At 40.8% G+C, this 26,631-nt stretch overlaps 1 protein-coding gene across 4 annotated transcripts; it reads right to left on the bottom strand.

Annotated features, from left to right (window-relative positions):
* Positions 1 to 481: 481 nt before the first annotated feature.
* On the bottom strand, positions 482 to 26,607 carry TVP23C (trans-golgi network vesicle protein 23 homolog C). 4 transcript variants are annotated; one of them, XM_037987292.2, is made up of 7 exons: positions 26,484 to 26,607; positions 18,763 to 18,845; positions 17,155 to 17,299; positions 10,624 to 10,713; positions 9,341 to 9,472; positions 4,755 to 4,883; positions 482 to 2,188 (listed from the first exon to the last, which is right to left on the bottom strand). In XM_037987292.2, exons 1-7 carry the CDS (start codon positions 26,493 to 26,495, stop codon positions 2,162 to 2,164), a joined length of 618 nt encoding a protein of 205 aa, XP_037843220.1. In that variant the 5' UTR covers positions 26,496 to 26,607; the 3' UTR covers positions 482 to 2,161. The 4 variants fall into 4 exon arrangements, with proteins under 4 accessions (XP_037843220.1, XP_037843222.1, XP_037843219.1 ...); XM_037987294.2 differs by lacking the exon at positions 26,484 to 26,607 and adding an exon at positions 26,271 to 26,473; XM_037987291.2 differs by lacking the exon at positions 26,484 to 26,607 and adding an exon at positions 26,002 to 26,212.
* Between the last annotated feature and the right edge of the window lie 24 nt (positions 26,608 to 26,631).

Genomic DNA, 26,631 nt, shown 5'->3' on the forward strand with positions numbered 1-26,631 from the left:
ATGAGGTCAGGAGATAGAAACCATCCTTGGCTAACACGGTGAAACCCCGTCTCTACTAAAAATACAAAAATTAGCCAGGCATGGTGGCAGGGTGGTAATCCCAGCCAGTAGGGAGGCTGAGGCAAGAGAATCGCTTGAACCCAGGAGGCAGAGGTTGCAATGAGCCGAGATCACACCACTGCACTCCAGCCAGGACGACAAGAGCAAAAGCTCTGTCTCAAAAAATAATTCAGACAAGCAGTTCAGGGATGCTATACACAAGATGGGATTCAGACAATATCTACCTCATTTATCTGCCATTCACAAAACAAAGCCTTTACCACATAGTCCAAGATGGCTGCTCTAGTTCCTGCACTGTGTCTACCTTTCAGGAAAAAGGGGGAAGGGATGGGCATGCCTCCTCCTTTTAAGGATACTTCCTGGAAATGTATCCATTGGCCCGAACTCGGTCATGTGGCCACACCAAGATACAGCAATAAAATGTGGGAAAGGTTATCTTTATTCCAGGATGCCATGCCCTAGCTAATTAGGTGGTAAATCTGTAGAAGGGGAAAAACGAGTATTAGGGAATACATGGTAGCTCCTGCCACATGCATATTCTAAAATTCAGTTGTTACTTGGTTTAGGATTACAGTTCAAACAACACAGTTATCTAAAAGAATTATACCAATGTATCCTCTGTTAGACTCTCAACCCTAAAGATTTAGGTTAGATCTTTCAGATTAACTTTTAAAATGTCTTCAGTGCAGTATCAATTCTTCTCACCAGACAGAACAGCTGAGTATAAGTAAAATAAACAAGCTCTTAACAAATTATTAATTTTTAAGAAAGGAAAAGGCATTTAGAGCAAATATTTTCTCTAAAAATACTAATATATCGTGTTTTATATCCTACAGATATTCCTGTAATCTGTTTTCCTTAGGAAAGTCACTCAATAACCGGAAGTTCTGTTACATCATCTAAGTATTACATATTTGTCATGAGGATTAAATGAGATTACACATGTCAAATGCCTTGTAAACAGTAGAATTTTATACAAATATAAAGTTTTGCACCTTCAAAGCTATCACTCCAATAAGACACTTATTCAATTAAACAAATAATCTTAAAAACTATTTTAACAATGTACAAATATATTCACAACATAATCTGCTGATTAAGACTTCAACAAATTTATAATACCTACAACAGAATTTACAAATGCCTACAATAGTTTGTAGATTGGTTTACAGTTACACAGAATGCTTTAAGAAATACCATTAATACAAATGCATAATTTACAATATCCCCATTATAGCAAGAAAAAAATAGATTCAGAAAATAAAATGTCCTTTAGGCATTTATTATGCCAAGTATGTAAATGATTATTCTCATTATGACATGAGAATAATGCTCTTTTAGTGGTAAAAGATCTATTAGCGCAAGGTCCACTGAAGAGCTTTCAATCTAGCTACCCTTTCTGTAAAATAAATAGAACAGCAGCAATCTCTGGGTATTCCTTAAACAAACAATGATGATTCCACTTATATTAACTGGGCCTTAAGTAAATGACTTCTTACAAATAAAAATAAGATTTTAGAAAGTAGTTAATACCACTGGCCCTAACTGTTTTCACTTGCTTGTATATGTCTAAGAAATTTCCCCATGAAGTACATATTAAAAACTAACAATAATTTCTGACTTATACATAAGCCAAAGTGCTCACTCTTAACCATGGAAGCAAAATTTACTCCTGAAAATCATCTACAGAAATAATATGTAAACACACAGAGCTTTGAGACAGACTAAGAACATCCTCCCATGTTTTATGGATCAAAATGCAAAGGTCTCCATTACCTATGTAAATGAACACTTTCATTAACTTGGGATATACTGATATTACATGGCTGTGTGCATACCTATGGAACATGTGCATACCTACACCACAGAATAAATCTTGACAATGTTTCTAGTGCCAACATATACTTTCTAGCCCCAAATGCTGGAAAGGAAATAAAAACTTAACATGAAAACTACTTTTCCTTTTTATAAATAAAGTTTTTAAGTGGAAAAACAAAGCCAACACTCCTCGTTGCAACATGGACTAAGCTCTAAAAGGTTCAGAGTCAAGAATCTCTTCAGTTGTTCCCCAATGTAACAAAGCACATTAAGTTTTCTCTATTCAGGAAGTCTGATCATCTCCAGTGTTCTGCAAAAGACAAAAAAAAAACTCCTTAATATCAAAGTTATTTCACTTCACACACCATGGACTTCAAGGCCTACGCCTAGGAAAACATTCTATATTTCTAAGCAGAGCATTACCTTACAGACAATGGCCCAATCACATTAAAAGTAGACATGCCAGGACAGGAGCGGTGGCTCACGCCCTGTAATACCAGCACTTTGGGAGGCTGAGGTGGGCAGATCACAAGGTCAGGAGATGGAGACTATCCTGGCTCTAACACGGTGAAACCCCGTCTCTACTAAAAATACAAAAAATTAGCTGGGCATGGTGGCGGGCACCTGCAGTCCCAGCTACTCGGGAGGCTGAGGCAGGAGAATGGCGTGAGCCCAGGAGGCAGAGCTTGCAGTGGGCCAAGATCATGCCACTGCACTCCAGCCTGGGTAGAAAGAGCAAGATTCTATCTCAAAAAAAAAAAAAAAAAAAAAGTAGACACACACTACTGAAGTAAACCCATGGATACCATCATCCACCCAGCTGTCCGGTTTGTCCCATTTGAGCAGATGCCAGTACCATGTAAGACACTAACCCTATCCATGTTATGCCAGGTGTAAGGTTTAATTTCACCTGTATTCCATGTCCCTCCCCAGACCTTCAGAAACACTGAAAATTCTAAGGATAAAAACCTAATAAGAACATACATGAAAGTTACCCTAAGGTGGACCACAGTAAAGGTATACTGGGACCATGCAAATATCCTTCAGAATGAGATGATCATGTCCCTACGTGAATATTCACTTTCTCTACTTTTCATCTTCTGGAAGAGAAACTGTACGGTAGCATAAAAAGAACGATAAATTTTGAGTACGAAGGGCTGGGTTTAAGATCTAGCTTTGTACCACTTATTAGCTGTATAATCTTAAGTAAATAATTTAATTTCTCAGGGCTTTAGTTATCTAAAATGTAATCCCTGGACCAGCACCCTCAGTACCACCCAGAAACTTGGGAGAAATGCAAATTATGAGACCCTACCCCTAGATCTACTGAATAAGGAGTCTGGAGGTGGAACTCAGCGATCTTGTGCCCTCTAGGTGATTCTCATGTATGTTCAAGTTTGAGAATTCCTGTCCTATATAACATCACTTGCCCAACCTACTGTACTAACCAAATGCAAGGTATTACTCATATAAAGACCTTGTCACTTTTCTTTTTTTTTTGAGACGGAGTTTCGCTCTTGTTGGAAGAAGAGCAAACTCCCAGGCTGGAGTGCAATGGCGCGATCACAGCTCACCACAACCTCCGCCTCCCGTGTTCAAGAGATTCTCCTGCCTCAGCCTCCCTTGTAGTTGGGATTACAGGCATGTGCCACCACACCTGGCTAATTTTGTATTTTTAGTAGAGATGGGGTTTCTCCATATTGATCAGGCTGGTCTCGAACTCCCGACCTCAGGTGATCTGCCCGCCCTGGCCTCCCAAAGTGCTGGGATTATAAGCATGAGCCACCGCACCTGGCTGACCTTGTCACTTTTCCCAAGAGATTTAACCAATAATTATTTACCTACGACGACTACTCATCCTCCTGAAAACCCTGATGTTGGGGTATTATAGTAAAATCCTTATGTTCTAGGGGGAAAAAAACATCTGAGTACAAATGTTATGGTCCTATTGTGATTCAACTGTTCTCCCTAAAACCATACAACATACAGGCTGGGCGCGGTGGCTCACACCTGTAATCCCAGCACTTTGGGAGGCCGAGGCGGGCAGATCACGAGGTCAGGAGATCGAGACCATCCTGGCAACACAGTGAAACCCCATCTCTACTAAAAATACAAAAAAATTAGCCGGGTATGGTGGCTGGTGCCTGTAGTCCTAGCTACTGGGGAGGCTGAGGCAAGAGAATGAGGCGGGGCTTGCAGTGAGCCGAGATCGTGCCACTACATTCCAGGCTGGGTGACAGAGCAAGACTCCATCTCAAAAAAACCATACGACATACATTCTTCAAGGATATTCACTTAAAGCTCCCATAATTAATGAAAAACAACTGAACTTAAAAGTAATTTTTAAAAAATAAGTTATTATCAATGATAGTTTATCCTTCCTGGCTTTAAAATAATTTTAGGATACTGACAATACACTTTCAGAATATCTTGAACACCCCCAAAGAGCAATTAAAACATCTTTATCTTTATATTTAAATAACTAAATGCCTTTAAAAAACTTCTGTTCAGGAGCGTTTCATAAAAATTAAACTATGGGCTGGGTGCGGTGGTTCACGCCTGTAATCCCAGCACTTTGGGAGGCCAAGGCGGGAGGATCATGAGGTCAGGAGATCGAGACCATCCTGGCTAACATGGTGAAACCCCGTCTCCAGTAAAAATACAAAAAAATTAGCCGGGCGTGGTGGCGGGCACTTGTGGTCCCAGCTACTCGGGAGACTGAGGCAGGAGAATGGTGTGAACCCGGGAGGCAGAGCTTGCAGTGAGCCGAGATTGCCCCACTGCACTTCAGACTGGGCGACAGAGCAAGACTTCGTCTAAAAAAAAAGATTAGAAATAATTGCATCAGTCACTGATCACATCCAGAAAACACTTACTTGTCGTAAGAACTGCTTTCCAAAATATGAAGTAGCCATGCTGGTTAAATTCTTTCTGCTGCCCACCTTACACCTGATGTAACCATACAGGTTGGCACCTTGTAGCACCACACCCATGATAACCACCGCCTGGGACAAGGGAAAAAAATAATCAGTGGTTACTGGCCTGAAATTGACCTTTCTCTGTGCCATAAATGAGACAAGGCAGATTGTCATGAGAAAGAGAGGGAAGAGGAAGCTCTGCAAAGCCATGATTGTGCCAGTGAGACTTTTCCAGAGACAGCTGCCAGAATAGACCCAACTGATAGACGCTCTGCACAAGGCACGAGTCATTCACCCAGCAGGTATTTACTGAACACAACCGCTCTATGTGCCAGGCACATACTAGCTGCTGGGCATGCAGTGAAGGGGAAGCCTTCTTGCTCTCTGTTTCCCACTGGTCTGTGAGTAAAGTTAGGAAAAGTAAATGAGACTCAGGAAAGGCTCAAATGTTCATTATTCCTGTAAGAATTACAAAAGAACAGTCAAGAGGTAGATCAAGTCCAATAAACTGAGAGCAGGCAGGGGTGAATCTCTGCTCTATGTGACAACTGGCTTCTAGTAGAGGGGATGCAATGCCCTAAGGGAGCAATCAACAGATGCCTGCCTTCCCTGAGAAGGGAGACAGCTCCAAGGGGAACTGTACTTTTGCAGAGCTGTTTGTTCCTTTGAGTTTCTTTTTCTCACCTACGGTGGTCCCATTAGGATCAATGAGAAGTGAGAAAAAGAAACTCAAAACCCATTCTTTAAAAATTTCTAATTAATCTCAATTAGAAAAATTAAGACAATGTGAGGAATTCCCATGGTTAAAGATTCTAATACAGTGATCAGCAAAGTTCTTCTGTAAAGGGCCAAATCATAAATATTTTAGACCATACGGTCTCTGTTGCAATTACTCAACTCTAATGTTCTAATCCAAAGGCAGCCATAGACGATATATAAATGCGCAAGGCTGCTTTTCAATAAAAACTTACAAAAACAGGTGTCGGGCTGGATGTGGTCTGCAAGCCATAGTTTGCCAACCCTTGTTCTGGAATAAACAGCTCATCGACCATTCTACTCTTTTATATCTGTGACAAGCAAAGGAGCTCAATGAAATGTCTTTTTCCAATCTAGATTTATTCTCCTTACCCTTAACAAGATGTATGGCTGATTTTAATGTTTAATTAATAGATTTAAATGTTTGATTAATGAACAGGGTCACATTCCTAGTAAAAGACGAGGAGGTGGTACTTTCTGTTCTAAACTTATGTTTCATGGAATTAAACGTGTTAGTGTAATAAGAGGTTGCTAGTTACCTACATAAACATAAAACTGTGTCTTTATTTGAATAAATGTCCTTTTAACTTCCCATGCTTCTCAAATAGTGGCGCTGCTGGGTATGTATATATCAACATGCAAGGGTACACCTGAATTCACAGACCAATCACAGGTCCTGCTAAGGCATCAATTTACTCAATGGCAACAAATGTTAAAATCTATAAGTTAAACTTCTGGTTTAAGATGGTGCAGTAAAGTCAGGCATGAAGATCTTCCTCCCCTTAAGGTATAAACAGCAAACAGCGTTTTTAAAAACGCAAATAAACTAATACCAACAAACATAAAAAAGGGCTGGTGGCCGAAGAGCCAGCCTGGAGCAGCTCTACACAGCTCCACACTCTCCAAAGAAGCTCTAAGGAAGATTTCACTAATAACTGCCATCCCTAGCAACTTACAGAAAAGCAAAAGACCCGAGAAAAAAAATGCAGAAATAGCCATGACAACAGAAACTCCTCCCAACTAACAATGGCCCAAAAAGGCAGGAAAATCCCTGCAGCTGGCCACAGTGGTGCCACCAGGTGGGAAGAAGGCAGGAGAGGAAGCACAGAAGCATCAATAATCATGACAGCTGATCATCTTAAGAGAAGTGAAAAGGTGGGAGACTCATGGAGAGCCTGGGTGAAGCCCCTTCCTGTCCTGTGGTCTTAACCCATTTATTTTTATTATTTTTAATTATTTCTTTCTTTTGAGATGGAGTCTTGCTCTGTCGCCCAGAATGGAGTGCAGTGGCACGATCTCTCCCTGCAAACTCCACCTCCTGGGTTCACACCATTCTCCTGCCTCAGCCTCCCGAGTAGCCGGGACTACAGGCGCCTGCCACCATGCTAATTTTTTGTATTTTTAGTAGAGACAGGGTTTCACCATGTCAGCCAGGATGGTCTCGATCTCCTGACCTAGTGATCTGCCCACCTCGGCCCTCCCAAAGTGCTGGGATTACAGGCATGAGCCACTATACCCAGCAGTCTTAACCCATTTATACTGTAGGTTGCAATTTTGTAAATTTTTGCATGAGTGAAAAATCAGACTTTGGTGATGACCTTGAGCAGTAGGATATAAATAACTCCTACATGCTTAGCGTTCCAATAATGGAACACTAGGCATAAGTAGGTTAACACAGGATCAAACTGGCTTTCACATAACCTCTCCCTGTTTTGTTTTAAGGAAGTAGAAACACTGCTAAAAAAAAGACTGGGCTGACTCTCCTGGATGGATGCTAAAACTCCAAGGTCTCACAAACAATCCAAAGCAGACGGGAAAAACCAGAGGAGAGTGCATAGCCAACTAGGAGACAAGAGCTCCACTAAGGAAGAGAACGCAAAACCAGGCAGCCCAGCCAAGACAGCCAGAGCCTGGCGAGGTCTCCACCTCGCACCTCACACCTGTGTCTTAATGCCACCAAACCCAGCACCGCAACTCCAGCTCAGAGCAGCAGCCACATGCCTCAGACATCAGGGGAAGGTGGTCAAGGAAGATTCACCCTCACTAAACCAGCAGAAAGAGAAGGGCTAGACAGGGCTGTCACTGTAAGGATAAGCAAAATGGATAAGGACAAAGGGAAGTGCATTTATGCAAAACTATAGCAAAAAAAGAAAAAAGCAGCACAGTATACAGAAGATAGGTGAAGAATCTACTCAGAAAGAAAAAAAAAACCATCAAAATAAAAGCATTCCTGGGAATATTTCACCCTATAGAAAAACCTAAAGATAAGAACTCAAAAAGCATGAGGATGAGATAACAGGAGATGAAAACGGAGCTGACAAAGCTAAGGAAATACAGAGAGAAGCCTTAGCTGAGCACCTAAAATAGTTACTGTTCTCTCCTCTGCCCTCTCTACCCCATTACTTTGTATCATTAAGTAACATACCCTACTGCATTTTTTACTGTCTGTCTACCTTCCACTAGAACACAAGCTCTACTGGAACAGTCATCTTGTTTACCTGTCCCCTAACTTATCCCCCTGTGTCCCCAGGCCGCTCTGACATAACAGTGAACTCTTAAAATTGCTGAATAAATAAAGAAATGAATAATTACAGCAACAAGAAAATAGTAGACGAGAACAAATAAAAATGATCCAACATAGACATAACTAATACTTCAAAATTAAAGGTCAAAACATAGAACATAAATAAATGCAAAGATTTAACAGAAAAAAATTTTCCTGATTCCAAGTAAAACTTTAGTCTGCCTGTCTCAGAAAGGCACACAGGCTCCAGAAAACTGATATGGAAAGATAAATACAGATACATCCGGATTACACGAACTAAAAAAAAACAAAACAAAACCTTATGGGGAGAGATTTACAAAGGTTAAGTAAGCCTGGCCTCAGACTTCTCCAAAATATTCAATATAAGAAAATGATGGACTAGCATCTTCCAAAAGGAAACAAACTGTGACCCAAGAATATTAATCCAGCCAGGTCATCATTCAAGAATGGTCAATAGGCTCATATGTTTAAACATGAGTCAAAAGAAAATGTAACCAACCAATAAGTAAAAGGAGAAGCTGCAGTAAGACTGATGATAGGCAATGAATCGATTTTTTTAAAAAACAGATCAAAGACTGAACACCCACTAAGAAATATGTTTTCAAAAGATAACTATTATAATACTTGGTAACACAAAAATAACATTAGAACAAACAAGAAAGAAAGGAGGAGACTCATAGGAAGGAATATGAGTGTTTATTTTCTTCCCTTTCTAAACAGAGTCTATTAAGTCAATAAACAGGTTTAAGTACATTAATTAATGTTACAAAGAAAACCACTAGAAGGACTAAAATAAGACTACAATAAGCAAAACTCTAGAGGTAGGAACAGGGAGAAGTTAAAGAAACCATATGAGTATAAAGTTTCCCATTTTGCAGAGCAGGAAATCTACAAATATTGAATAAATTTCCTAATTCATGAAAGAGGGTAACGATATAAACATATAAAGTAATTAAAGGTAACTACTAGAAGAACTGAAAAAGATAGTAAGTTTCCAAATCCAAAGAAGTATGAATGTATGAGCACACACAAAGAAAAATAGAACCTGTATCGCAAAACAGAACTAAAAAAATACTACAAATTAGGAGGAAAAATATAATTAAGGTCAAAATATACCTGATATCAGTAAATATTGTGTGAAAAAATTTCACATATCCCTAATGATAAGAACTCGGTTGTTGCTTCCTATGATTACCATCAGACATCTTAATGGATTATTTGAAAGTTCTACATTGATACTCACCAACCATTTTACTCTGAAGGAGAAGAGTGCACTAAAGGCAAATATCACCCACAGCACTGGACAGGCAATAAGTCCCAACCAAAAGATTCTTGATTCAGCCTCTGACACAGTTTTATTCTCTTGAGAGGACTCCTATAAAAGAACATAAATTCATTTATCATGTTCTGAGATTTATCAATAAAAAGTTCAACATGTTTAATAAAAAACATATTACTCACAAGTTCAAATATTAATACAGACAGCCCAAGTCCTAAGTCAGAAGCCATAAAAACATGACTTCCACTCTTGTAATTTTAGGAACTGATCTATATTAACTCAAGAATTTTGCATTTTGCATTTTCAGGACAGGATGGATGGTTTACCACAACACATGACAGTAAAGAGTGGTCTCTGATAGGCTTCTATTCAATTCTTCTTGCACTTGTACTACTTATTCATAAGGAAGCTCTAAATGACACCTTTCTGACTAAGGATCAAGGAAATCACAGTTATAATCATTCTGGAGACTAAAAGGTCAAATTAGCATCCAGAGGGTGAAAAAACTGGAATTAAGGGATTCAAGACAATTATCAAAATGTCTTAGCAATATCCAGGAATTTACAAGGGTGGTAAGTTGTGTCCAAGGTAGATTCTATAATATAAAAGAATACAGGCTCATTGAACACAGTGCCACTTTCTTAAAATAACTTGTCAATACCCTTGATGTACTGTCGCCAAGAATTTGGTCCTCTGCTTCCAAAACTTATTTCCATGAGGAAAGTGAATATTCACTATAGTGTAGCAGGCTAACCCAAAACAGACCGGGACCCCCAGGGCTCCTGAAGGCAGAGGTTTGAAGAATAGAGTGCTCTGATCAGCTTTTCTATCCAGTTGCACTCCTCCTCCTCCTTTTTCCTGCCCAGAAAGGAAAGACGACCACAGGAGCAAAGACAAAACAAGATGTTGAAAGCAGTTATCTGCTGGGCATAGAGGGATTCATGGAGATACTAACGAAGGCAACACAGAGGTATTTTATCAGCAGTCCCTGACAGGCAGCTTAGCACACTGTATAAACGCTGACCCAGCGTCTTTCCTCAAAGGCTTCTGTTCTGTGTATTGCTTGTTTCCGGTCTGAACTAGACAGAAAAATGCATTAAATTCTAGAAGGCCATCTCCTTTAGTACTGACATGCCAAGTGATTTGCTAAGTGTTTTCAATTCTGAATACTTCATCTTCTAATATTTAAATATAATCTACAAACAATTTAGCTGATAACACTATTTAAAACAAAAAAGGCACTTTACCTTTCTAGATTCAAATACCCAGTGGCTCTTTCCATCTTCATCAATGTGATTCCACCAACGTAGGCCAACCATTAGTCTACCTGTGACATTCTGGTGAAGATTAATGTAAACAGGCACATTTTAAAAGCATTATTTAAAGATCTATCATCAGCTCATATCTTAAGTGTAACATTTCACAAACAAAAACCTTCAGCTTTACCTTCATAATATCCAGTTAGCAAAGACTACTATATATCAGGCCTGGCTAAATGATTAAGTAAAATGATAATGGCAGTACTAGTAAAGGTAGAGGTAACAGAGAAAGCCACAAGTCTACCCATAAACATTACCCCTTCTCTTTTCCCTCATGAACAATTTGCCCTTTCTCCCGTTCCCTAATTTTCCCTAAACTCCTTGCTATTTGGTTACTGTGACCTACCTTACATCCTGACTATAGCTACATATATTTTACAACTACATATCCCCAAAAATGGTTATACACACTAGCCTTCAGTCAGTCTCTCAAGTGTACCAAGCTCTTTTCCTACTTACTAAGGTAACAAATTCCTTTGATAGCTTTCCTAATGTTTATTTACTCAACAAATATTTACTGAGCATCTACTATGTGCTGGTAATACAACAGTGACTAACAGATACCATCTCTTTTCTCAGAGAAAGAGGTGAAGAGGGAGCAGACAACCAATGTACAAATGTACCATTATCAACTGAGGTAAAGTCCTGCAAGGGAAAAGTGTGGGATGATTGAAGAGTATTAACAGTGAAATTTGATCTAGTCTGGGTATCAGAAAATGACTCTCTGAGGAATCAACATTTGGAATGAAATTTAAAGAATAAATAAGAATCAACAGTACCGGGGATGTTTAATTAATGATGTCCACTAATAGATTCAGTGGTTCTGTGAACTTCGATGGGTAAAAAAAATGTTATCTTCATTTCCATTAACCCCTGGCTGAAATTTAACATATCTTTAAATTATGAATGTAGACAATAAACTATGAATGTAGGTAAAATTAAAAACACCCTGACGAAACAGAAATCACATTTTTTTATTTTGTACTATACCTGCTACAGTTATCTCAAAATATTGTAGGGTTTTTTTTGTTTTGTTTTGTTCTTTGTTTTTGAGATGGAGTTTTGCTTTTGTTGCCCAGGCTGGAGTGCAATAGGGCGATCTCAGCTCACTGCAACCTCTGCCTCCCAGGTTCAAGTGATTCTCCTGCCTCAGCCTCCCAAGTAGCAGGGATTACAGGCATGCGCCCCATGCCCAGCTAATTTTGTATTTTTAGTAGAGACGGGGTTTCTCCATGTTGGTCAGGCTGGTCTTGAACTCCTAATCTCAGGTGATTCACCGGCCTCAGCCTCCCAAAGTGCTGGGAATATGGGAGTGAGCCACCGCACCCAGCCTCAAAATACTGTTTAGGCTCACCACTGCTTTGAAAGTAGTTAGTATATCTTTAAATTATTAATGGAGACAACAAACTACGAATATAGATAAAATTAAAAACACCCTGACACAATAGAAACCACAGACATTTTTCATTTCATACTATACTTGCTGCAGTTATCTCAAAATATTGTTTATGCTCACTACTGCTGTGAAAGTAGTTATTAGACCTGCCACTAGATCTTACCATTAATAAATTTATAAAGTATCGTAGTCCTCCCTTATCTGCAGGGTATACAATCCAAGACCCCCAGAAGATGCCTGAAATTGTGGATAATACCAAACCCTAAATATGCTATATTTTTTCCTATACATACATACCTATGATAATGTTTAATTTATAAGTAAGGCACAGTAAGAGATTAATAACAAGAAATAAAAATAGAACAATTATAACAACATAATCTAATAAAATTTATGTGAATGTGGTTCTCCTCATGCAATATCTTACTGTTTAGTATAGTATACTACAATAACTGAAATCACAGAAAGTGAAACCTCAGATAATGGGGGGACTACTACACATACCACTCAATCAAAAATTTACTTAATATTTTTAAATTATATTTCAATATAAGTGACTTCCTTTGTAATCTTATGTACCTTATATATGTGAAAACATTATCATGAGTCTATGAAAGGGGCCCATGGCATAAAAAGATTAGGAATCCCTGTATTAAGGTGATGTGGGAGCAAGAAGAGCATTCCAGATAGAGTAGTAGGCACTGACGCCCTAATGAATAAAGTATAATCCATGGATTTATGGGACTTGGTCATTAATAGGATATGGAGTAGGAAGGAGGCAACTGATACATTTCTCGTTTGCTCAAGTAAAAAAAGTAGTGATTCCAGACCCTGTGAAAGGGAACACTTAAAGAAGAAGAGTTTTTGGGGAGTGGAAGATGACAAGTAGTATTCTACATATGTTAAGATATGAGATGCCTGGCCAGTCATGGTGGCTCACTTGGGTTCAAGACCAGCCTGGCTAACATAGCGAAACCCTGTCTCTACTAAAAATACAAAAATTAGCCAGGCGTGGTGGCACATGCCTGTAGTCTCAGCTACCAAGGAGACTGAGTCAGGAGAATCGCCTGAACCCGGGAGGCGGAGGTTGCAGTGAGCCGAGATCGCACCACTGCATTCCAGCTTGGGCAACAAAGCGAGATTTCACCTCAAAAAAAAAGATCTGAGATGCCTTCAAGACAGCCACATAAAAACGTGAAGAAGACACATGAGGAGAGGCCTTGAGTTGTGAAGACAAACCTGAATGGAGATACAGATCTGGGAGGCAACACAGCTTACAGATCAGCAATCAAAACCAGAAGCACAGATGGCACTCCTTAGGAAAGGAATACAGAAGAAAAGGAAGAGTCTTATGAAACCAAAATTCCTATGGAAGAGATGTTAAGTGGGAAAAAAAAAAAAAAAAAGAGCTGGCAAGGGAGATCTAAACCAGAGGTATTTTCAAAGAATGCTCTCAGAATACTTTCAAACTCTTCCATGTTCCCATTTTCCAACTCTTTCCTGCTTTTATCTTTATTAGCTTATTTTCCTAATTTCTCAGGCCTATTGCTTATTTTTGAAACTTCTGGATTCAAGTAGTCCATTATTTTCCCTCTATTATTTTCCCTCTGAATTCAGTTTTTGACATATTCAGAAAGCTTGACTGTAAATGATCACCATTAAGGTATAAATAACCTATATTTACAGTTTTTTGCTTCCTTTTAAACCCAATTACATAGCAGTTGGTTTTTTAAAAAGAATTCCAATTTTGACAACCACTTTCCATTAATTTCTAGTTCTGTTTCATTGGACTAGAAAATGTAGGTGCTCTGGGCAATTTTATTTCGATTTTCTTCACAGTGATATTTAGTCAATCTTTGTAAATGCTCCACAGGCACTTTACAAGAAAGTATTCTGTCATACAAAGTCCCAAAAACTGCTATTAAATTGATGTTGCTAATTATTTCATTCAGATCCTTCAGACCTTAGTTATTTTTGGCACTTTGGTTTGTTAAAGATTGTAGTTTGTTAGACTTATCATAATGCTTTTCTATCTTCTAATATTTCTAATTTTTTTATACATAGTTTGATATAATTTTACTCTGAATGATCTTAACTGTGATTCATAAAATGACATTTTTTTGTTCCTCTTTGTGCTTTCTTATTCTGATTCATATCTCATCTGATAATCATACAATGCCAAGTTTCTTTTTGTTTGAGTTGATCTGATGTTATCTTTCCCTTCTTTTATTTTTTCTAATGTCATTAATTTGGTTAGATCTTTTGTTTGGACTTTGATTTCTGACCCGATCTTAATATTCTTGTCTTTAAATGGGTATATTAATCAAATTACATTTACTATTATAATGAATTTACTATTACTTACATCACCTTATACATGTGCTTTCTGATTTAAGCTTCCTTGACACTTGCTTTGTTTTCCTTCTTTTGCTCTATGAATTGTTTTACTTGTTCCATCTTCTCTAATGTTTCAGAAGACACATGACTTGTTTTAAATTTTACTAATAGTTGTCATTAAATTTTTAAAACCATTATTTAACCTTTTTTACTCAATTTGTCAGAGTGAAGAATAAAATAAAAATCAATATAAGCTTTAGCATTTAAACATACGTTTAAATTATTTTCCGTTCTCTACCTCTTCTTTATCTTCATTAACATCACCTAGGGCAAGCCTATCCAACCCTCTGCCCACAGGCCTCATGCTGCCCAGGACAGCTTTGAATGTGGCCCAAGAGAAATTCATAAACTTTTTTTTTTTTTTGAGACAGAGTCTCACTCTGTCGCCCAGGCTGGAGTGCAGTGGCGCGATCTCAGCTCACTGCAAGATCTGCCTACCGCGTTCACACCATTCTCCTGCCTCAGCCTCCAGGTTAGCTGGAACTACAGGCGCCCACCACCATGCCCGGCTAATTTTTTTTTTGTATTTTTAGTAGAGACGGGGTTTTACCATGTTAGAATGGTCTCAATCTCCTGACCTCGTGATCCGCCCGCCTTGGCCTCCCAAAGTGCTGGGATTACAGACATGAGCCACCGCCTGGCCGAGAAAATCGTAAACTTTCTTAAAACATTATGAGATTTTTTTTTGTGTGTGTGTGTGTTTTTAAGCTCATCAGCTAATGTTAGTGTATTTTATGTGTGGCCCAAGACAATTCTTTCTTCCACTGTGGCCCAGGGAAACCAAAAGATTGGACACCTAGGGGTTTAGATAAAGATTGCTTTTTTGTTTTTTTAGTAAGTACATTGAGATTTATAACAATTATGACACATCTCTATTTTAACTGTTTCAGAACCCTGCTTATCCGAAGTCCACTTAATAACTTCCCTATTCTTGACTTCTTAATTTTGCTTCATATCTCCATTGTTTAGCTATCTACAATTTTGCCAAGGATAAAAGGGTGCCATTTTTAAGCCCTTGTTTAAAAACAAAAAAACAAAAACAAAACCTTATCAGAAAATAAACTATTTTGATCACATTTTTTAAAACTCTAAACCCAGAAAAATTTTAAGAGTTTGGAAATTATCAGGAAGATGTGACTGGAAAGCATATTCTGTTTGGCTGAATAGAAATTTTATGAACAACAAAAAGAAACACATATCAAAACTGTGAGTAGGTATGTACTAAATACTTTAGAGCATAAAGTAACAGAAGAAATTCAAATAAATGCAAGCCAAAGAAGAGTGGACAAAAGAAAAACCTAAAGAAAACAGACCTTTGAAATCTTCCTTCTTGGTATTATGTGGCCTATGGAAACTGGCCATCACCAAGCCAACCACTTCTGATATCTATAAGAATTAAAAGATGGCCAGGCGCGGTGTTTCACGCCTGTAATCCCAGCACTTTGGGAGGCCGAGGCGAGCAGATCCACTGAGGTCAGAAGTTCGAGACCAGCCTGACCAACATAGAGAAACCCAGTCTCTATTAAAAATACAAAAAAATTAGCCAGGCATGGTGGTGCATGCCTGTAATCCCAGCTACTCGGGAGGCTGAGGCAGGAGAATCACTTGAACCCAGGAGGCAGAGGTTGCTGTGAGTGAGCCAAGATCATGCCATTGCAGCCTGGGCAACAAGAGTGAAACTCCATCTCAAAAAAAATAAAACAAGAATTAAAAGATCTAAAAATGGACACATTGGTGGGTGTGAATAGGGTTGTAACATCTTACTGGTCTTTAAATCAGTATATGTCTCTGAAACTCCAAAATTAGCCTTTGATTTTTTTTCTCCACTATTTTACTATGAATATTTTCAAACATACAGAGTTAAATTTTACAGCGAATACCCAAATATCATCTAGAGTCCATATTTAATATTTTATTATGCTTACTTGATTATCTATTTATCCATGTACCTATCTATCCATCCATCCATCTCTCTAATCATTGTTCTTGAGTTTAAAACCATTTCTTACACTCCTTTCTATCCCCTACAGCAGGGTGTCTCAACCTTGGCACAACTGACATTTTGGGTAATTCTTTGTTGCAGGGGGGCTGTCCTGTGTGTTAGGATATTTAGCAGCATATCTGCCCTCTATCCACTAGATGTCAATAGCACACTCCTCCCACCTCCAATATTTGGACACTGACAAATATTCAGTGGGTGGCAAGCTTGTCTCTGGTTGAGAAACACTGCCCTAAAGCATCCATAGGAGCTTCTGCAAAAGGTAGGTATTTTTTAAGTATTTGTGGACAACCTACACTGGGGCCTTATCTAGAAATTATATACAGCACACCTACAGGTAAGCCTGAAGCAAAACCCATGGTATGGATTAGAAGCAACATTGTAGGGTGTATGATTGCTAGTCACATTTGTTTATTTGACTTTGAAGCTGATGTAGGTTAGAATATGGCAGAGAAAAATCAGCAGCACAGTAACCTACATGTCTCATCTTGTATCGTCAAAGGGAAAAAATGAAAAAAAAATCTACATGCAATTTGATATATCTAGCACTTTAACACAGACAAGGTTTGAAGTAACAAAAGATTAATACTAATGCAAAATGCTCTCATTATTTTATACATCATTTTCATATTAAATATAATTTTCAAATAAAAACAATCAAAATTACCTTCACTGCCCAAAAGTCACACGACAACAACAAGATAATTGTCACCATACAGGTAATAAAGCTGCTGCTGAGCAACTCACAGAGAAGATAGACGACGATTGCACTGACTCGAAAGAATAAGTGGAAAAATGATGCTACTGGATGTCTGAAAACCAAAACACAATATGCAATTACATTTTACTACAGGTACTAGCAAATGTAGAGAAAAAATGTTTTAGCCGTGGTGTAACTGTGAAGAGTTTTGTCAAAATAAGAGATGACTTTAGGAGGAAGCAAACGTCCTACCTCTCTTTTTCTTAAGTCTCACTATTTGACTAGGCCCTGTTGTCACAGAAAATACACTATGCACAGATGGCTTTAACACTTCATTGAATATAAACTTTCACAAAATATATAATAAAGAACTTTACCTCGCTTGGAGAAATAAGGAAACTATATCTTAGAATCTGAATCATATTTTCAAACCATGCCAAAAGAATTCCTTAGCCCTCAGAAATCACTTCAGAAATTAAGACAAAGTTATCAGGTAGGTTGTTTCTTGTTTTGTTTCTTTCTTTTCTTTTTTTTTTTTTTTGAGATGGAGTCTCGCTCTGTCGCCCAGGATGGAGTCTGGTGGCACGATCTCGGCTCACTGCAAACTCTGCCTCCCAGGTTCACACCATTCTCCTGCCTCAGCCTCCTGAGTAGCTGGGACTACAGGCGCCCACCACCATGCCCAGCTAATTTTTTGTATTTTTTTTTAGTGTAGAGGGATTTCACTGTGTTAGTCAGGATAGTTTCAAAGTTCTGACCTCGTGATTCACCCGCCTCGGCCTCCCAAAGCGCTGGGATTACAGGCGTGAGCCACTGCACCCAGCCTGTTTCTTGCTTTTTAACACCTTTTTTGAGATATAATTCACATATCATACAATTTACTTACTTAAGGTAAACAATCTAATGGTTTGTAATGGTTTGTAGTACATTCACAGAGTTGTACAACCATCACTCCAATCAATTTTACAACTTTTCATTACCCCAGACAGAATCTTTGTACCCACTGGCAGTCATTCCCCATTTACCTTCAAACCCCTCAGTATCTAGCAACAGCTAATCTATCTTCTGTCTCTACAGATTTGCCTATTCTGGACTTTTCATACAAATGAAATCACACAATATCTGGTCTTTTGTGACTGGCATGAAAGATGAAAGAAAAGTGAAAAACAGCGTTTTAGCAGGGTTCAGGTAGAATTTGCTTTCAGTAAGTGAATTTCTTTAGAGAGAATTAAATTTAGAATAGAAATGTCATGTGATTTTGAAATGTGCACAATAAATCAAAATGTAATGTATCTATAGAAACTATATGAAGAAATGGTACATTCTTGGAAAACAGCACAGAATTAAAACACAGGTGTTCAAATAATTGGATCTGCTAATTTTAAAACTCAGTATTAAGTAAAATTCCATATGCCAATTATTCGCAAGAAAATCTGAAATGTCATCTTGGTCTTACACTAAATACTGCATGTTGTCAAACCAGCAACATGCAGTATTCACAAGCACAGCGAAACAACGACATACATACAGAACAGCACTGGACACTAACACAGCTCATGCAACTTCTCCTCCTACCTGATTTTGGATTTTCTTGGTCTATTAGTCGTCTCCTCTTCTGCATCAAACAGGGAAACATCTTCAGTGTCATCATTACTATCCTAGTAGGAAAAATAAATGGTCAAGAAGCAAAAGGATATTCAGTGTTTACACAGTCACTGCATGCAAAACTGCATACTCATCAAAATAGAAGATAAAATAATGTGGTTACAGCATCAGGAATTCAAAACCTAGGAAAAGGACACATGCAGATCCTCCATCCCATCCTCCTCAAATCATCTGGCAACAACCCCAGGTAATAATCCAAGTCTCAACTGCTCCATTCCTGCCCCTAGGCTGCACTTTCTGAGAAAACTCTGGGGTGCAGATGATGCTACTAAAAACTTAACACCTATCCTCACCTGTTCTCTCCCAAGTCACAGAGCAAGCCGAGGCTACTGGGGATAATCTCAAGGTTTCTGGCTCCTTCACAAAATCATCTGACTGCATCCTTAGTTCCATGATCCCTTCTCACAATTCCTTCTCTTCTTATCCAAGGCTAAACCAATTATTTGTGCTCAGAATAACTTCTTTTCATGCCTCCTCAGGGACTTGTTTCATCATTTTCCCCTTTATTTACATTTTCTTCTACCTTCAAGTCTATCTATCAGATCTTTCTTTTTTGTTGTTGTTGAAATGGAGTTTTGCTCATCATCCAGGCTGGAGTGCAATGGCATGATCTTGGCTCACTGCAACCTCTGCCTCCTGGGTTCAAACGATTCTCCAGACTCAGCCTCCCAAGTTGCTAGGATTACAGGTGAGTGCCATCACGCCCAGCTAATTTTTGTATTTTTAGTTAAGACGGGATTTCGCGATGTTGGCCAGGCTGGTCTTGAACTCCTGAACTCAGGTGATCTGCCCACCTCGGCCTCCCAAAGTGCTGGGATTACAGGCATGAGCCACCGAGCCCGGCCTCTACTGAATCTTTCTAATCAGCATATGCATATAAACTTCTTCAAGGCCACTTATTAGGCAAAAAAGATTTTAAGAACCCTGATCTTGAATCTCCCCTTCAATCCTCTACTTTCCCAAAGCATTGCTTCCTTTTACAACCTTAGCCTGTTTTGTTTTGTTTTTTTTTGAGATGGAGTCTTGCTCTGTCGCTCAGGCTGGAGTGCAGTGGCACAGCCTCAGCTCACTGCAACCTCCGCCTCCTCGGTTCAAGTGAGTCTCCTGCTTCACCCTCCCAAGTAGCTGGGACTACAGGCGTGTGCTACCAAGCCCAGCTAATTTTTTGCATGTTTTTAGTGGAGACAGTGTTTCACTGTGTTAGCCAGGATGGTCTCGATTTCATGACCTTGTGATCCACCTGCCTTGGCCTCCCGAAGTCCTGGGATTACAGGCGTGAGCCACCATGTCCAGCCCCATAACCTTAGGCTTCTAAGAGTGGTTCACACCTCAATTCACTGCAATTCCCCTCAACGACAACGAACCTGCTCCTGTTCCTCTCCTAGTGCCACTCAACAGCCTCCCTGCCTTTATCCCTCTCTATTCCAGCCTCTCCTCTACATTACCCAGAGCAATCCTCCCAATATGGAAATCATACCATGTCACTCTACTGCTCAAATTTTTCAATGGCATCCCTACAAGTATAGGATAAAATTTAACTCCTTCACAAAAAGCATAGATGATCACGGAATCTAATGCCCCACACTTGCTTCTGACACTGTCTTCACTGAGCACTGTTGAGCACTGAAGCAATACTGTTAACTACATGGTCTCTAAGAAACACTGCAATCTCTCTCCCATCTCCTGCCTTTCACACGTTGTCTCAGAAAACGCTTCCCTTCCCCATGCCCCGCTCACCACCAGGCAAATACCAAATCATCCTTCAAGTTTTTTAGCTCAAATACTGAAATAGCTGAAAACCTGTCTCTGAAAACCCCACGTTCCTACAGCACTTGGACAAATCTCCATTTGAACAATTATCTCGGAGTATTCTTATTGCAAGTCTACCCACTCCTACCTCCATATATAAACTGCTGGAAGACCTGGAGGACAAGGTCTTTTGTGTGTGTGTGTGTGAAAGTCTTGCTCTGTCGCCCAGGCTGGAGTACAGTGGTATGGTCTCGGCTCACTGCAACCTCCACCTCCTGGGTTCAAGTGATTCTAGTGCCTCAGCCTCCTCAGTAGTTGGGATTATAGGAGTGCATCTCAGCTAATTAGCCTGGCTAATTTTTGTATTTTTAGTAGAAACAGAGTCTCACCATGTTAGCCAGGCTGATTTCAAACTCCTGACCTCAAGCGATCCGCCCACCTCACCCTCCCAAAGTGCTGGGATTACAGGTGTGAGCCACCACGCCCAACCAGGACTGTCTTTGCATTGTAATAAATCCTCGTGTCTAGCAGAGCATTCAGCCAAGTGGTACAATATTTGTTGAAGGCATGAGTAAATAAGCAAAGGAGACTATAGTATACAGCTGACTGTGATCAGGGTTGAGAAATCTAAGTACAAATGGGAGCTGGGGAAGGAAGCAAATCATTCCTACTACAGGGCACTGGAGAAGTTTTCTGGAGGTAAGTTTAGCAGCTGGGCCCTGATAGTCCGCACAGGCCTCCCTAGACTAGGTATATTTTGAAAGGCACAAAATGGCCAAGTAGCCCATGCAGTAAGTGACAGATGGGAGAAGCTCCTATCGAGCTAAGGCTGAAAAAGTAAAATGGATTCAGATCTATGAGACTAGTGGTTCTCAACCTTCGCTACAATTAGAATGCTCTTTTTATTTTTAAAAAAAAAAAAAGCTGATAATTGGGTCCAGCCCTCAGTGGTTCAGATATAACTGCTTTGAGGTGTGATCACAATGTAGAGCCAAGATTGAGATCCACCGTATGATGTTACGAATAAAAAGCTGAGGCCTTCTGCTCTTGATCCCAACAGTCTAATCGCCATCCAGAGGCCAGGGAGACTTTTTCACATCAAATCATATCATTCCCCTACTGAAACCCCTCAGCACTATGACTGAAAAACAGACTCCCTATCATGATCTATCATGACCTGGTACCTGCCAATCTCTAAGACCTTATCTCAGGCCACTCACCCTTCATGAACTGTGGCAGGCTGAATACCTCCTCACCACTGCCAAAGATGTTTAGGTTCTAATCCCTGGAACCTGTGAATATGTGAATTTACTTGGCAAAAAGAGTTTCACAGATGGGATTAAGTTAAGGATCTTGAGGTGAAGAGATTACCCTGGATTACCCAGGCTGGCCAGATGATGTGATCACAATGGTCCTTACAAGAGAAACAAAGGAGGGTCAGTCAGAGAAGGTGATGAAACAAGCAAAGTAGAGATCAGAGACAGAGATTCAAATATGCTGTGCTGATGGCATTAAGATGGGGAAGGGATCCCAGGTGTTTAGAAGCTGAAACAGGCAAGGAAACTCATTCTCCAGAACCCCTACCCACACCTTGATGTTTAACCCCTGGAGCCTCATTCTGGACTTCTGACCACCAGAACTTTACAACAGTACATAGAAATTTGCTGCTGCAGTAGCAATAGGAAATTTATACAGTATGTAAGCTCCTGCCAGACTGGTTTTTTTTTTTTCTTTTTGAGACAGGGTCTGGCTCTCGCCCAGGTTGGAGTACAGTGGAGCAATCAGGGGTCACTACTACAGGCTCTACATCTCAGCCTCCTGAGTACTGCAAGCCACCATACCTAATATTTTAATTTCTTGCAGAAATGGGGTCTCGCTGTGTTGCCCAGGCTAGTCTCAAACTCCCAGGCTCAAGCAATTCTCCTGCCTTGGCCTCCCAAAGTTCTAGGATTAGAGGCATGAGCAACCATGTCCAGGCTGGCCTTCTTTTCAGTCCTTAAACATGCCAAACTTAGGCCCCATCAGGTTCTTTTGCACTTATGGTTCATACTACCTAGAACACTTCTCTTACCCTGCTCTTTGAAAGACTGATTTCTTCTCATTTATTCAGTAAATACTGCGTGCCTTCAGGTACTGCTGTAAGTGGTACAGATTTAAAAAAAAAAAAAAAAAAAGACAAATAGCTTTGCACTCCTGGAGTTATATTTACTAATGTGCATTTACTAAGATGGGGAAGACACAAAAGATTTCAGGGCAAAATCAGCAGTTTGATTTTGGACATTTTAAGATGCTAGTATCTTTAAAACCAAAAAGCTGAGAGGGAGATCCACTGGAGTGTTCTAACTGTAAGACTGCATGTTCTGACTCACCTGTTAAATAGAGAATTCTGGCTACTGTAGTAAAAATCTGGAGGGGGAGGGGAGAGGAAGGAGGGACAAAGGCATGAAGCTAGGAGACTGATTAGAAAACTACTTCAATCACGAGGCCAAGAAGTAATGGCTTGGTCTAGGGTGGATGCAGTGGAGGTGATGAAAAATAGATCCCAAATACATTTTAAGGTAGAGCTGACAGGATTTGCTGATGGGTTGACTGGGGAGGTGGAGGAAGGGTAAATAAAAGGAATCAAGGAAGATTCCAAAGTTTTTGTCCTGAACAACTAAAAAGATAAAGATGGCTAAGACAGATTCTTGGCATTCCAATAATTAGGGATCACAAAGATAAGAAGGAATAGGCAGTGGGGACTGAAAAAGAAGTACCAAGGAACATGAGGTGAGCCAGGAGGGGGCAGTGTTCTGGAAACCAAACGAAGTGCCTCCAGGAGGAGGATCCATCATCTGTGTCAAATGCTGCTCACAAGTAAGATGAAAACCAAAAAGTGACCACTGTATTTTTTCTTCTTCTTCTTCTCTTTTTGAGACGGAGTCTCGCTCTGTCACCAGGCTGGAGTGCAGTGGCGTGATCTTGGCTCACTGCAACCTCCGCCTCCCAGGTTCAAGCAATTCTCCTGCCTCAGCCTCCCGAGTAGCTGAGACTACAGGCAAGGGCCACCACGCCCAGCTAATTTTTGTATTTTTAGTAGAGATGGGGTTTCACCATGTTGGCCAGGATGGTCTCAATCTCTTGACCTCATGATCCGCCCACCCCGGCCTCCCAAAGTGCTGGGATTACAGGCATGAGCCACCGCGGCCAGCCACTGTATTTTTAACAGGTCATCGGGGACCTCAGTTCCAGTATGGTTGGGAGAGGAGAAGAAAGGCTGGAAGAATTAAAAGACAAGTATACATGATACAAGTCTTTAAAGGAAAAAGAATGGGGTGACAAGTCAAAGAGCATATGGTGTCAAGTTTTCATTTTTTAAGGTAAGAGAAATTAAAACATGTTTATATGTTGATGTGAACAAACATTTAAAAGGATTAAAAAATTGACGACGCAAGAAAGAGAATTACTGGAACAATGCCTTCCAGTAGGCAAGAGGAGATGGAAACCAGGACACAGTAGACAGGAAGACCTAAGAATGGAGCACGGACAGTCCAATTATCATACAAGAACATGAGACCATGAGTAAACATGCAAATAAATAGGCAGCTAGTGTGAAAATTGTCTTCCAATGGCTTCCATTTTCAGTGAAACAAGAAGCAACATTACCAGCTGAGAGAGGATAAGAGAAGAAATGTTGAAGATTTGAGTTTTAATAGTTGCCTAAGGTGAGAGGGTGAAGGGGCTATAGAAATGGAGAATGACCACCTGGCAGCACTAAGGGCTTGACTGAGGTTCGCGTCACAAACTTACCAAGTGGGAACAGCTGGCTGGGCCTTGCTCTCGCCTGTAATCCCAGCAGTTTGGAAGGCCGAGGCAGGTGGATCACCTGAGGTCAGGAGTTCAAGACCAGCCTGGTTAACATGGTGGAACCCCATCTCTACCAAAAATACGAAAATTAGCCGGGCATGGCGGTGGGCGCCTGTAATCCCAGCTACTCTGGAGGGTGAGACAGAAGAATCGCTTGAAGCCAGGAGGCGGAGGTTGCAGTGAGCCGAGATCGCGCCACTGCACTCCAGCCTGGGCAATGAGAGTGAAACTCCGTCTCATAAATGAATAAATACATACATACATAAATAGTGGGAACAGTCGGTATGGCTGTGTTTCTCCAGCCTCATCCGGCCTGGGTGCCAGGTTCAGATGTCAGAAACACGTGAACCTGAACAACTCCATCTTCAATAGCAGCTGGGTAAAATGAGGCTGAAACCTACTGGGCTGCATTCCCAGACAGAGCATTCTAAGTCAAAGGATGAGATATGAGGTTGGCACAAAATACAGGCCATAAAGACCTTGCTGAAAAAACAGGTTGCAATAAAGAAGCCAGCCAAAACCCACCAAGACCAAGACGGCCACAAGAGTGACCACCGGTCGTCCTCACTACTACACTCCCATCAGCGCCATGCCAGTTTACAAATGCCACGGCAACATCAGGAAGTTACTATGTTCTAAAAAGGGGAGGAATGAATAATCCACCCCTTGTTAACCATATCACTAAGAAATAACCATAAAAATGGGCCACCAGCAGCCCTCCAGGCTGCTCTATGGAGTAGCCATTCCTTTACTTTCTTAATAAACTTGCTTTCACTTTGCCACTTTGCACTGCAGACTCACCCTGAATTCCTTCTTGCCTGATCCAAGAATGTTTTTGGGACAGAGGAAGTCTCCCTCTGTCGCCAAGCTGGAATGCAGTGGAGGTTGACTGCAACCTCCGCCTCCCCAGTTCAAGCGATTCTCCTGCCTCAGCCTCCGAGTAGCTGGGACTACAGGTATGCACCACCACGCGCAACTACTTTTTGTATCTTTAGTACAGACAGGGTTTCACCATGTTGGACAGGATGGTCTCAATCTCTTGACCTCATGATCCACCCACCTCGTCCTCCCAAAGTGCTGGGATTACAGGCGTGAGTCACCGCGCCCACCCAAGGACCCTCTTTTGGGGCCTGGATCAGGACGCCTTTCCTGTAACATAGCTGAATTTAACCATTATTAGATTTTCTCCACTCAAGGCATCTCCTCATAAGCAGTCTTTTCTGACCACAAATCTTCGTTGTCCTATCCTCAGACACTTGCTATTTCATCACCCTGCCTTTGCAATTATCTGAAAATATCTTTGGTTATATAATTTATCGTGTCTCCCCACCCCACTCCCATCTCCTAGAACCCACTTCTCTAACCCGAAAATACGGGGCAAAAAACTTGTCTGTACTGGTCACAGCCCTATCCCTGGGCCTACAACCATGTGTGAGTCATAGTAATCCCTCAATAAATTATGTGTGAGCCGAAAGAAAAAAACACGTAAGACAATCTAAGTGACTATAAACAGTAATTTTTTCTAAAAAGAAGAGATTATTAAATTAATCTTACTAGTCTCCGGTTGCCAACATGTGGACTACAATTTAAGAGCACGAAAGAGAGAATCACCAACAACATTAGTTTGGGAACAGCAACTTGAAAGCGAGGCTCTGGCGGTGTCGCCGATTCCTACAAGATCGCATCGCAGCTCTGGGGGTCAGGGATCTAAGAGGCCCGCAGGCCGCTACTCCGCACCTCCACCCCCGCACTAAGGGCTGAGGGAAGAGAGACCCCCGCTCGGGCTGGTCAACAACGGGCTTCTCCACAGCCGCAAGCAGTACCTGCTCGGCGCCGCACGAGTCACGCCTCCTCCAGAGGCCTCAGAACCCCCAGCTACCCTCCTCAGACAACTACCCACAGCCTTCCACTCCTGGCCGCCCCGCTCCTCCTCGAGTTCGAGTAGCGGGCGCAGGGAAGGTGGACTCCAATCCCAAGGAAGCTGCAGAGCCCATCCCAGGAACCGCCATCCTCCCTGCGCGTCCTCAGCCCCTCACCTGCTGCAACATGGCGGCCCTACGCCAGCCCTACTTCCGGTAGCCACGTCAGCGCAGCAGCGTACGGGTCCGGGTCGGAACTGACGCGACTCGTCACCAAAGGCCAGGAGGTACCACTGTAGGAGCCTCAGTCCGGCTTCACTTCCGC

The sequence above is a fragment of the Chlorocebus sabaeus genome, chromosome 16 (genome assembly GCF_047675955.1).
Source record: "Chlorocebus sabaeus isolate Y175 chromosome 16, mChlSab1.0.hap1, whole genome shotgun sequence".
NCBI lineage: Eukaryota > Metazoa > Chordata > Mammalia > Primates > Cercopithecidae > Chlorocebus > Chlorocebus sabaeus.